Source organism: Triplophysa rosa, linkage group LG11 (assembly GCF_024868665.1).
Source record: "Triplophysa rosa linkage group LG11, Trosa_1v2, whole genome shotgun sequence".
NCBI classification, from domain to species: domain Eukaryota; kingdom Metazoa; phylum Chordata; class Actinopteri; order Cypriniformes; family Nemacheilidae; genus Triplophysa; species Triplophysa rosa.
The window spans coordinates 10,360,117-10,373,582 of record NC_079900.1 but is presented as its reverse complement, the minus strand read 5'-3'; the positions used below and the strand labels follow the sequence as shown (position 1 = coordinate 10,373,582).

The window sequence follows — 13,466 nt, the reverse complement described above, 5'->3', positions numbered from 1 at the left end:
CAATTACCGTAAACCTTCAAATAATCCGGGCACTTTAAAAAGCAAACAGAAAACAAAATTCAAGGTAATGATTTCACAATCTTTATTTTTTTCTCTCTTACCTATCATCTCAAAATGCGTTTTATGCATGAACGGATGAGCAGTTCATAAATGAGTAACTGACAACGGTAAAGATGCAACGGGACAAGAGTTTCATTCATTAGAGCAAATAAAATAAATCTACAATAAAAACACCTCTTGCATGGTCATGCATCCCCTCAACGGACACTAGAGGGGGCTTTTCTATTCTGATACATTTCTTGGTGACATTTCAGTTACTTTCAACATGTCATGTCGACATATTTAACTGCCTGCTTTGGGGATAAATAAGGAAGTTTATCTATGTATTTGAATTACATGGAAAAGAAGGATTTTAAATATGGATCGGACTATTACAGTGTTTACAACCAACACAATTAAAACGTAATAAAATAAAACGTAAAACGTCACAATGCACCAATTCACTAAATTATGAAACATTAGAAAAGATAAATTGTAAGGACGTTACACAGAATCTTCATCTAAAGCATGTGATAGTGGTTTCATTCCCACATGAACAGCTATTCACATATTGATGGAATATTGCATATTTCTACCTCAACATGAAAAGAAATGTAGTATAAATGATAAAGCACAGTAGAAGAAACAAAGTCCATTTTATGTAATTAACAGAAATAGTAATCTGATCAAAGACGTGATGACAGAATGATCAAACAAAAATATGACCAGACTAAACATTGCAGAAAAGTGGTCATCTTTTAAATTATATTGCATTAAGTTACATAATGCGGATGACGATTCTCAGATTTCTCAGTTTTATTTTGTGTGTAACTTTCTGATTCACAGTAACATACCACATTAAAACACTTTGCCCCACTACATTCATCTAGTTCACCTTTAAAAGAAAAGTGCACACGATGGAGTGGCAGGATGAAATGCTCTCGCTAATTTAAGATTCTTAAAAACAGTGTATATGTTAGACGTCAACATTTGGTGAGGTGGAGCGCTTTCTGCAACTGTAGCCTTTTTCCCTTCGTCGCAATACTACATTCATTGCCTCTGTGCAAAAGTTATTAAAAACAATCACAAACTTTGCATACTTCGAACTGTGGGATGAAACATACCGTTTGCCGAGGTGCTGGTGCACAAACAAAACACATGCATGAGTGACCAAAACAAAAAGTATGCATCTTGAGGGAGATACTTCTACCATCATATACCCAATAGTCCTCTAAACAGAAGAGGCACACATAAAAAATCTATTTATATGAAAAGTCTGGGTAAACTAGCAAATTTCTACACAGCAGCAGAAATACAGGCATGAAGTGGAGAGTTTATATCAAGAGGGCAATCTACTAATGACAATGTATATATTAATTAAAGTATACATACGTATATATATCAAATGTACACATATAATACACAGCTCTGAACTACTGGAGAATCCAAAGTCAGTCTTCACAATCCGTCTTAGCCCATTTAGTGCATCCAGACATCTGGTGTGACCATTCTCTTCTACCTGACAATAAGAAATTATGAGACCACAAATGAAAATATACAGTATGTTATTGTTAAGGAACAGAAAGCGATTCTTTATAGACAACAGGGTTTATGATGGACATTCATCACAGGTGTTTGTTGAGGTAGATTAACCTTGGACTGATGACCCTCACATGGTTCTGCTGTACTCAATGCCACTCTTGGAAGAGATGCCCGACCACGGAAGAAAGCTGCGAAGGAGATTCTGTGCTTGCCTATAAATTCTCTGAGGAATGGAGCATGGGCTCAGACTGGCCAGGGCAGAACCTATATGATGAATATAATCGGTGCAGAGTGAGTCAAGGAAACGTGGGCTTGTTTATAGTTTACACCCATGAGAACAGTAAAACAAGGTTCCACTCCTATCTGCCTTCTATGCAAATATTTTACTATTTACAACATGCTACATAACAGCTTCATTGATCTCAGACTAAGGGGTTTCACACATTCTGCATGTACGGCACATATTTGGTGCCCATGTTAATAAATGATAGTAATTCAAATAATAAAGATATTAAAGTAAACATTAAGGGAAATACTTAATGTAGTAGCCCAGATCTGCTGTTTAGTTACACTGAATATACAGTCAAAGTTACAACAGACATGTGAAACCCACACGTGACATAAAGAAAAGGATATAAGATAGTCCATGGTGGATGTCCGCCATTGATGTAGAGGACGTAAGTGAAGCCATCTTTCAACACTCCTCGTATAGAGTAATAATACGGTAAATAGTGGTGCTGTTTAAAGTCTCTGTTCTCATAGAAGTAAATGGCAGTGTTATTGGTGGTGAGCACATGCAGATAGATGGCTTTACAATGGTCCTGTGCCGTGGTGGAGATGTGCTCCTTTAAACTGTCAAGTAAGAGAGAGCCTAAAGAAAAAGCAATTGAGACATGAGTGACCTCCCAAAAATGTTCAAATGGAGTTGAAGTTTTAAGAGGGGAAACATCTGTCATGGCAGAATTCTGCCCTTATCGTTTCCCGAACAGCACACAAGCTTCACCTCTCACCTATTCCATGTTTGCGAAACTCCTTCACGACTCCTAAACTCAGGATGTACGCAACTTGAGTGTCAACAGGAAAGCTGGAGGCCAAGATGTCCCCATCCTAGAGTCGAAAAATGCAGGCAATACATAAAATACAAATCCATTTACCATTAAAACTTTGGACAATGTATTTTGATGATTACAGATTCAAATTTAACAAACTATAATAAAACAGTAATAATGTAAATTATATAATAATAATAATAAATGAACACTTATGGGTACGGTTGGTAATTGCAAGAAGTTTAATGAGAGATAAAAAGCAGAATCCTCTCTAATGAAGGGCACGGCCGTTTTCAGTCTGTAACCTAATTAAAAACCTGCTATAAAAAGGCTTGGGATATGTTAGAGCATTTCACTTATGATCCTTTGCATCAAAGCTCTAGAGGAAATATGGTCAAATTTACTTTAAATGACTCTTTACTCAAGAAAATATTACATTTTACCCAGGTAAACACAATTTTTAACTGTACAGGTAACCATAAAAGATACTGTGTTTATATGTATTTAATATATTTTTAATAATAATATTATAATATGTATAATATATCATTATGTAAATGTTATACTATTCTAAAACCACTTGCAAGGTAAGGGGTCTGAATAATGACTGTTCAATAATTACACCACATACAGTGGGGCAAATAAGTATTTGATACACTGCCGATTTTTCAAGTTTTCCCACTTACAAAGAATGGAGAGATCTGTAATTTTCATCGTAGGTACACCTCAACTGTGAGAGACAGAATGTAAAAAAAATCCAGAAAATCACATTATATGATTTTTAAATAATTAATTTCCATTTTATCGCATGAAATAAGTATTTGATCACCTACCAACCAGCAAGAATTCTGGCTCTCACAGACCTGTTAGTTTGTCTTTAAGAAGCCCTCCTGTCGTCCACTCATTACCTGTATTAATTGCACCTGTTTGAACTCGTTACCTGTATAAAAGACACCTGTCTACACACTCAATCAATCACACTCCAACCTCTCCATTATGGGCAAGACCAAAGAGCTGTCTAAGGACACCAGAGACAAAATTGTAGACCTGCACAAGGCTGGGATGGGCTACAGGACAATAGGCAAACATCTTGGTGAGAAGGCAACAACTGTTGGCGCAATTATTAGAAAATGGAAGAAATTCAATATGACTGTCAATCTCCCCCGGACTGGGGCTCCATGCAAGATCTCGCCTCGTGGAGTGTCAATGATCCTGAGAAAGGTGAGGGATCAGCCTAGAACTACACGGGAGGAACTGGTCAATGACCTGAAGAGAGTTGGGACCACAGTCTCAACAGTTACCATTAGTAACACACTACACCGCCATGGATTAAAATCCTGCAGCGCACGCAAGGTCCCCCTGCTCAAGCCAGCACATGTCCAGGCCCGTCTGAAGTTTGCCAAAGACCATCTGGATGATCCAGAGGAGGCATGGGAGAAGGTCATGTGGTCAGATGAGACCAAAATAGAACTTTTTGGTATAAACTCCACTCGCCGTGTTTGGAGGAAGAAGAAGGATGAGTACAATCCCAAGAACACCATCCCAACCGTGAAGCATGGGGGTGGAAACATCATGCTTTGGGGTTGCTTTTCTGCAAAGGGGACAGGACGACTTCAACGTATTGAGGGGAGGATGGATGGGGCCATGTATCGCGAGATTTTGGGCAACAACCTCCTTCCCTCAGTAAGAGCATTGAAGATGGGTCGTGGCTGGATCTTCCAGCATGACAATGACCCCAAACACACAGCCAGGGCAGCTAAGGAGTGGCTCCGTAAGAAGCATTTCAAGGTCCTGGAGTGGCCTAGCCAGTGTCCAGATCTGAACCCAATAGAAAATCTATGGAGGGAGCTGAAACTCTGCGTTGCCCAGCGACAGCCCCAAAACCTGAAACATCTGGAGAAGACCTGTATGGAGGAGTGGGCCAAAATCCCTGCTGCAGTGTGTCAAGAACTACAGGAAACGTCTGACCTCTGTAATTGTAAACAAAGGTTTCTGTACCAAATATTAAGTTCTATTTTTCTATTGTATCAAATACTTATTTTATGCAATAAAATGGAAATTAATTATTTAAAAACCATACATTGTGATTTTCTGGATTTTTTTTTACATTCTGTCTCTCACAGTTGAGGTGTACCTACGATGAAAATTACAGATCTCTCCATTCTTTGTAAGTGGGAAAACTTGAAAAATCGGCAGTGTATCAAATACTTATTTGCCCCACTGTAAATATATTTATTTATTTATTTTTTGATACTATTCTGTTTAAATTATTTTGTGAAAACAATGAGACAATAGTGTGACATGAGACACATTAAACTCTGAGGCAAAACGGCTACCCAGGTCAACAGTACTTGATCGCAGAATCAATCAATCAATCAGAATCAAGCTGATTTCAGAAAGCGGTGTAATCCAGATAATATCTTTTCTAAGCGACTCCAAAGAGGCACAAACAGGCAATGCTACTTACTTCCTATTCACAAAGTTGCCATTCATTTATAAACTCAAGACATACCTCTTTGTGCACTTTCGTTCTACTTTTTATTTCTGCCACAATCATCCCCACAATTCCACCTCTAAAAGTGGCAGCCAGTGAGAAGAACTTCTTGTTCGATGTGATGTCATGATACCATGAGTCTGGATACCTAAGACAAACCAGAGACAGTGATTTAAAGTGTGTCTACTTGACCTGGGACAGGAGAATTTAAGGATAAGTTCACTCACTCAATGGGGAACCACTCTCCACAGAGCACTTTTATTCTCTCTATGTCATCGTGGCAGAGAATGCGGAGCTTTATTTCACTGAGGGCGGTGATGGGCACCACGTCGGTCATTCACACCTGAAAGGATAAACAAGAATTATAAAGGCAACACTGAAGAACAAGCTGAACATAATGTGGTGTCAGACCATTTAGGCCTATCTTCTAGTATTGATTGGCTGTATTTCCATTATGTTAAAAGCTAAGAGGGTAGCGTCTCAGTGGCTTGTAGGGCTGTCACGATTATTAAATAATCGTCTCATCGCGATTGTTTGACCTCATCGCGATGGTTTCAGATCATCGCAATTATTGCACATCTCTATAGAAGACACTAGGGGGAGCTGTAGTGCATCTGCATATTACATATTTTAGTGTATATATTGTAACTAAAGCATGGTAATACTTGTAAAATGTACCACCACAACACAATCACTTAAAAAAAAACTAAAGCATATACCATAAAAATAACCTGCAGTACAATTTAATATTATTTCAGTGTGAAAACCAGTCTACCAAAATCTCATTAACATAGAAGTAAACCTTTATTGTAGTCTTGCAAGTGAGAAAAAACAGACTAGAAGCTTTTCTATGACTGATAGCATTTTAATGGTGGCTTCAATTCACTCCTGATCAATTTACTTAATTTACAAGTATTTGGCGGTTGTATTATTGACAGGTAAAAGCCTAAACCTTAAGTATGATGACCCAATTTTTTTCCTATGTATTTCCAAGAAAAAGAACATAGTCTTTATATTCAGAACAATATGGTCGTTTCAAAGCTGAATAAAAAATGTATGAGAATTAAAAGTCAAAGCTCTAAAACAGACAATTAATCGTCATAATCGCAATGATTTATTAGACAATTAATCGTCAGCCAAATTTCATAATCCTGACAGCCCTAGTGGCTTGCATGTGTAAAGTCTATTTCCAATCACTTCCTTAAAAATCATTTAGCCACTTAACTAGTGAAGTGTCATGTCTCAATACAAATGTAATAAGTCTAAACACCACGTTTTTTTATTGTGTTCAACCAGATATTTAAAAGAACAAATTATGTCAACAATACCTCTAACAATATGTTTACAACATAATATATCAGCTAATAACTGCACTATATTATAAACACTGTGTGTATTACTATGTATGTATTACTAACGTCAATGTAATCTAAGTAACTTCTGAAAACAGCAAACATTGCTAAACACTATTAAGTTATTTTATACACACACACAAAGTCAAAAGTGAAAGTCAATCAACCTCTCTTCTATCATTTAGTAAGCTGTTAAAAGCTAGCAGCTAGTTAGCACTCCTGGCTTTCAAAATAGACTAAGATTTTCTGAGCGAACCTTAATAGTATATAGAAGATAAATGGCTATAAAGGCACAATCTGTAAATACGCTGTATTCGTATAATCATGTAAAACTGACACTGGCATAGTCTTGTTGTTTCCAAGCTACCATACAGTCAACATTAGCTGAGGGGTGAAATAACTGCTAACCTGCCTTGTATTCGGCGCTGGGATAGACAGAAAGATATGCAATCGCTTCTTTTATTGCCGTGGAGAAGGTTCACTGCTGCGGTAGCATGGCGATAGTGTGTAAATTTGTGTCTGGGATGGAGATGACACATTCAGTCAGACACTCAAACTGCGTTCTGTAATGCATTAGCATAGCCGCTAGCACTTCGACAAACTCTGAGCAGCCTCTTCCGGTCCATTCCGGGATCAGCCGAACGTCGCCGAAGTGTCCTTGGCGTTCATTTCAAATGTGTGTATATTGTCAATTTATACACGTATTTGTAATAAATAGAATGTATGTGCCAAATTTAAATGCTACGAGTCATACGTCATAATAATGTTTTCAATAAATATTCCAAATATTCGTTTTTGTTCATTTTAATATTTAGTTTGATATATGAAGGTTTTGGCTGTAGTAAGGTGTAAACATTCAAGACTGCGCGATATATATAACGGTGAAACACATTACATTTAGATAAATAGTAAATACACTACATACAGAAAAAAAATCCAAAAAAGGCTGTTACATGTATAGCACACACATTAGCGCCCCCTGTTGCATCGACGCTTGGTTGCACGGCTTGTATCATGTATATTTTGGACAACATTGTTGTCTTCTCTGTCCCCAAAGTTTCCACTTTGCCAACAATTTGTTAACTTGCTCGGATGCATACTTAAATCCTAATTCCAGTGCCTCAGCACACAGAACAAGACAGGCTGATTATACAGAAGACTCATGTAATAATAGGCTATGTTTCTTCAACACGTTCTTGTTCAGGTAGTCTTGAAATCATATGCAAATGTTTCCATATTAAGCTACAACGGCGAATGAGCACAAAATAAATACTTCTGTATGGCCAAACACCTGGTTAAAGTTACATTGAGCTTTGTCTTATCACCCAAAGTCATCTGTCTATTTCCCAGGGAGGGAAAGCTGGGAAGGGGTTGACTTCTGTACTTGTAACTAAAAACTTTCCAGAAACGTTGATACCACTTTATTGCCCTGAAAGAAGCACTTGTTGAGCAAGAGTATATAAGGTTCCTTGGTAGTGGGATTTTCCCCTTGTTTTCACAGTGCAAGCGAATAAAGATCTCAGCGCCAGGTACAGCTACCTTTAATTGCATATATTTTCTAATGCATTATATTTCAGACATATTAACTTGAAGTATAACAATTGTATATTTTTAAATAATATTCTTTATTCATACTGATTTACGATGTTACTTCTCTGTGTAGAATGAGGATTATTGGTATTATTGGTTTAATCGTGATATCTGTTCATACTGGAAGCTCCTTACTGATTGGAGCATTTAACATCAAATCCTTTGGGGACACAAAAGCATCAAATGCCACTTTGCTTGACCTCATTACCAAAGTGAGTAAGACCCATAGGCTATAGCACTAGTACACAACTACTTCTGGAAACATTGAGATTTTGTTTGCTATAGGTTGTGCACCATTATGACATTATACTTATTCAAGAGGTGAGGGACAATGATCTTACTGCAACTAATAAACTGATGCAACGTGTGAACGGGTAAGTTGAACAAGAAAGTCTAATTGTCCAAATGTATTTATTTGAAATAAAAATATATAAACAATTTTGTAACACTTTACATTAAGGCTGTATTTCTTCATAGTTAACCTTAAGCATTCATCTTAATTCATGTTAATTTCAGCATTTACTAATACATTTTTAAAATCAAAAGTTATATCTGTTAGCATATACAGTAGTTAATGCACATGAACTACTATGAACAAAGCATTAACCACTAACATTAACACAGAGTTTACAACAAATGCTGGAAAACTATATTGCTCATTATTAGTTTGGTAACTAATGCGTTTTTTGAAAAGATACATTTAAAAAAAGAATAGAAAAAAGCGGTCTGTTTTTATTTTCAGAGGTTCCTCTCCATATGAGTATCGGCATGTTGTCAGTGAGCCTTTGGGTAGAAGCACTTACAAAGAGAGATATCTCTTTATTTACAGGTAACATGTAACTCACAGTATACCTTGACACAGTATTACTTGTGACTCATTTTTAAAATAATATTATAATATATAATAATGTTAAAATAATTATTACACTTCATTCTCATCAGGCATCCATCTGTGTCTGTGATAAAAAGCTTCCAGTATGAGGATGGATGTGAGTCCTGTGGAACTGATACATTTAACAGAGAACCATTTGTTGTTATGTTCTCCTCTACTACAGGTGAGGGTCAAAAACATTGTGAGAGTTATAACATTAACAGTTAGTTCTCATAGTTCTGAAAAAGCTTTTAACCCAAAGCAATAAGCAATATAAATTCTGTCACAGGCCCCTTTGAGTTGGAGTCAGAGCTGTTAATGAATGCTAATGTGATTTCAGTAACACTACTGTACAACATACGTTACTAATAAAACACGTCTGATTGTTTTTGGAAACATAACTATCCGTAAACAGCAGGAATGAGGAAAAACTGTATGACTGTATGTTAGACTGGGCTGTAAATATGCAGTTTTATCCCTCTGAATAAGGCCAAGGGGTAAATCTAATGTAAAGAACAATTGACAGAATATTTTAGATAAACATTTTAATGTATTTAAATGTAAATTAATTAACAATAACAGTCATCATTTTTTTCTATAGCTCTCCAGAATTTCGCTCTCATTCCTCAGCACACATCCCCAGAAGTCGCCGTGCAGGAAATTGATGCTCTACATGACGTGGTCCTAGAAACCAAACAACGTTGGAACACAAACGTACACAATAATGAATCTAGTAAATCTCTAACAATACAAGGAATCTCTGTTGTATAATTTTGGGCATCTGTGTCCAATTTTATTTCAGAACATCATGCTTTTGGGAGACTTTAATGCTGGCTGTAGCTATGTTTCGAATGCCGACTGGTCCAAAATTCGACTCCGCACAGAGCAAGTTTACAACTGGCTTATCCCCGACAGCGCAGACACAACCGTCGCACACACAAACTGCCCTTATGATAGGTGAGGGACACCTCACAAGATCAATACTGGCATTTGAGCGCCTAATAAATGTGTTCTTTAACAGAATTCTGTGTAGCTTTTGTGATGAATTTTGTTTGTAACAATTCTTGATAAAAGGATTGTGGTCACCGCTGACATGATGAGTGGGGTGTCTCCTGGATCTGCACAGATATTTGATTTCATGCAAGCCGAGGGATTAAGCCAGAGTTGGGTAAGAACTGTTTTTGGTTCATGGGAATCATTACTCTGAATATAAAAAATGGAGTGTGTTCATTTGTCTGAACCATAATATCTAATAATATCTCTCTTAGGCCCTTGCAGTGAGTGATCACTTCCCAGTTGAGGTCAAGCTTAAGTGATCAGGATCAAGAATGTCCCCTTGCAGCAGATATAGACTAGCACACTATGCTTGATGTTAAGATCAAATGTGACTGTTCAACCCTTGCTGAGAATAAAAACAAATCACTTGCACTGACCTATCATGATGTAGCTATAACAACTGGGTAGCTGAATTTTCAAGCACTATAATGCTATAAATAATCTTAAACTATTACAGTAATTATGCATGCAGGTTTCATGACCATTTATTAAATATGAGATTAAATTCTAGTCTAGACAAGGCTAAAAGTTAATAAAAAGTTACAATTGTGAAAAAAATACAGTACTTTATGTAAAAATCGTTTAGTTTAAAAAAAAATCACGAACATGCTAAACTGTATGTCAACTGGCCACAAGCTATCCTATTTTAGTTTTACATTTTTTATTTGCATACAAACACCAAAGTTGTCCATATCGGCTATTAACAAAAGAAAATGGACCGTGTGATGTACAATGACACTGGTTTGTTAAAGGCAACTTCAACAACAGGCACACTTGTAACTCGTTCAGCTCCTCATGACTTTCTCCTCTTTAACATCTCCAAGTACATCCCAATAGATTTCTGGATGGAGTCTTTGGTTATAAAATTGACAAATTGTTTGATGTCGGATTCTTTGTTTGCAAGAAGTTTGTCTATTGTGGGTTTTCTCATCATGGACTTGCTTATCTGGCGAGCGTGATCTACAGACAAAACACAAACATGTGTAGCATGTTTCTGTCGTGTGAAAACAATAAAGGCATTTCTTTAACATTACTGAAATGTCGTATTTTGAGGTACACTAGTTCTGTTTACCTGGGATTGCCAACCATTTTGTCATGGTCTCAGTGGCTGTGCCGAGAACCTGGTCCTCAGGAACAAGCTGATCCACCAGACCAATCTTTAGGGCTTCAGGAGCACTGTACAGCAAACCAAGCTGAAGACCCTTCTCTGTTTCTCTGTGGCCCACTGTGTTTGCCATGGTGTCTTTAAACCTGTCCCGTAAAATTTTTCAATACCAACTTTCAATGCCACAACAGATCCAAGTACAGGAATGAAAAAGAAAACATTACCAAAAAGGTGCTACTATCCCGAGCTGCGTTTCATTGAGGCCGATGCTATATCGCGGATTATCAGCCATGATCCTGTAGTCACAACACATAGCCAACAGACAGCCACCGGCAGGACTGGATCCCTAAAACAGAACAATTACCTTCATTGATCGCCTAAATGGTTTTAATATAAAAATCGAGTCTGCAATGACACTCACATTAATGGCGGCGATGGTGACCTTGTTGGATCCATAAAGCTTCAACCACATTTCCTGGACGGCCTTCCAGAATTCTGCACAGTGTTCGGGGCTCTTTTGAAACATTTCCAAAATATCTAGGCCAGCAGAGAAAACCTTCGGCTGGGCCTACAACACGAAAGCACTGTCAGTAAAATGCCTTCCTACTGCTTGCTTAAAATCGTTCTGATCATGGTTCTGATAACTTACAGAAGTTATGATCACTCCTTTGCAGCTTCTGTCCAGCTCAAGTTTTTCTAAACTGATGGCAAACTCAGTCAAAAAGTCAAGACTTAGGCTGTTGACTGGAGGGCTCTGAAACTGCATTACAGCAACACCTTGGAAAAGATTAAAACACCATTAGTATAACTGTGTGTTTGTAACTTCGTCATGGGTTTAATACACAAATATTGATTTAACTGAAATGCACTGTACATTTGCAAAAACAGTTGCAATGCAGTAAGCTTATTATTGTGCACACACATACCATTATTGCTGTCCAGGTCCACTTTAATTTTTGGAGAGGATGAATATCTGTTCTTAGATACAAAGTATGGCAAAGCGAAGGTCCTTCCATGACTGCAGTTTACAGACAGCAGTGAGAAAAAACCTGCAAGATAAAACTTGTTTTAATCTTTAAACTAGAGAGTACTCATCTGGACAGTGTCAACAACTTTTACACTAGACGACATACAATTTATATTTTTTCTGCATAAATAAACTCTGACCTCTTTAAAGGACGTAGTATTAACCTTCTACTTTAATAAGCCAAAAAGAAATGGAGATTAATGACCGAGGATGCTAATTTTTTTGTATGCTTTTTGCAATAAACAGTATAGAATGCTTCAATAATTTAGGAGGACATTTAAAGCACAGCGCAGCTTTAACTATACGTTGAACGCTGACCTTTGTCCTAATTCCAGTATATTTATATTGCATACTTTAATCAAAATAAGACACTGCAAAGTATACAAACAGCTACATTTCCAATAATGCAAGACACACCTACCAGAGGTTGTGAATTTAGCAGAGTGTCTTAACACAGATGACATCTCACCAGCTGCAGTGATAATGCTAAACGGCTAACTTCACTTCAACGCTTCCGTGCTGCTAACCAAATCCTGAGTGGCTGCTGAAGACGTCAATCTTTCAGAGAGCCAATAATCATCGAGAACGTTGTGTACTTTATTGAGATTGGACAATTTACGTTTCTACAGAATTGGCGAAGTGTCAAAGAATTATATAAAACATTTATCATTTATTATATAACAGTTTTCTATACACAATCTAAAAACAGAAAAAACGAAACTACAACATTTACAAATAAGGACAGGTTCAACTTTATTAAAAATACAAGATGAAAAAGTTTGACAATCAAGCTCTTGAATTTAGCAAATAAATCAACTATAGCTAAGAAAATGTTCGGATTATATTTTACATTACTGCTGACTGCAGCCCCAATTGACGTTACATTACAATAAAAACTCCAATCAACATTTTTAATGTAAAGTCATGCAATACACAGACTACCACTAGACTACTGGTATTTATGACAACATCTAACGTTAATTATGAAGAAAACTGGATTGTAAAATATGAATTTGAAAAATATTTTAATGACTTAATTTGAATAAAACCAAATACTTATACTCAGATTTTGACTGCGGAGTCACAGTTATAAAAAGTTCACAAAAATGCTCTTACTGACATTTATGTGTGCTGATTCTTAGTCAAATTGCTAAACAATGATTGAGCATTTGTATCCCTCATAGACATGTCATAATGCACATGCAAGTTACGTATACATCTTCTGTAGTATTTTATCAACTTTCTTTAAGGAGGGTTATTTTGTAAAACCATTGAATCTCAATATTGTGTAGAAATATCCAACATTCCAATATTTCCTATTGTGAGTAAGAAAGAAAATTC

The 13,466-nt window shown here is 36.8% G+C and overlaps 3 protein-coding genes across 5 annotated transcripts; 1 reads left to right on the top strand and 2 right to left on the bottom strand.

Moving 5' to 3' along the window:
* Window positions 1–57: 57 nt before the first annotated feature.
* nat15 (N-acetyltransferase 15 (GCN5-related, putative)) lies at window positions 58–7,102 on the bottom strand. 3 transcript variants are annotated; one of them, XM_057345632.1, is made up of 7 exons: window positions 6,885–7,102; window positions 5,352–5,467; window positions 5,143–5,272; window positions 2,592–2,688; window positions 2,218–2,452; window positions 1,693–1,865; window positions 58–1,558 (listed from the first exon to the last, which is right to left on the bottom strand). In XM_057345632.1, the coding sequence occupies exons 2-6, from the start codon at window positions 5,459–5,461 to the stop codon at window positions 1,709–1,711; spliced, it is 729 nt and encodes a 242-aa protein (XP_057201615.1). In that variant the 5' UTR covers window positions 5,462–5,467; window positions 6,885–7,102; the 3' UTR covers window positions 58–1,558; window positions 1,693–1,708. The 3 variants fall into 3 exon arrangements, with proteins under 3 accessions (XP_057201615.1, XP_057201618.1, XP_057201616.1); XM_057345635.1 differs by having other exon boundaries at window positions 58–1,554; XM_057345633.1 differs by having other exon boundaries at window positions 6,889–7,102.
* Window positions 7,103–7,972: 870 nt separating this feature from the next.
* dnase1 (deoxyribonuclease I) lies at window positions 7,973–10,337 on the top strand. The gene is made up of 9 exons (XM_057345640.1): window positions 7,973–8,005; window positions 8,140–8,278; window positions 8,352–8,440; window positions 8,809–8,895; window positions 9,009–9,121; window positions 9,539–9,651; window positions 9,740–9,894; window positions 10,012–10,105; window positions 10,206–10,337. Exons 2-9 carry the CDS (start codon window positions 8,141–8,143, stop codon window positions 10,251–10,253), a joined length of 837 nt encoding a protein of 278 aa, XP_057201623.1. The 5' UTR covers window positions 7,973–8,005; window position 8,140; the 3' UTR covers window positions 10,254–10,337.
* Window positions 10,338–10,462: 125 nt separating this feature from the next.
* On the bottom strand, window positions 10,463–12,653 carry eci1 (enoyl-CoA delta isomerase 1). The gene is made up of 7 exons (XM_057345631.1): window positions 12,547–12,653; window positions 12,025–12,147; window positions 11,748–11,875; window positions 11,520–11,666; window positions 11,323–11,444; window positions 11,066–11,244; window positions 10,463–10,953 (listed from the first exon to the last, which is right to left on the bottom strand). Exons 1-7 carry the CDS (start codon window positions 12,587–12,589, stop codon window positions 10,787–10,789), a joined length of 909 nt encoding a protein of 302 aa, XP_057201614.1. The 5' UTR covers window positions 12,590–12,653; the 3' UTR covers window positions 10,463–10,786.
* Between the last annotated feature and the right edge of the window lie 813 nt (window positions 12,654–13,466).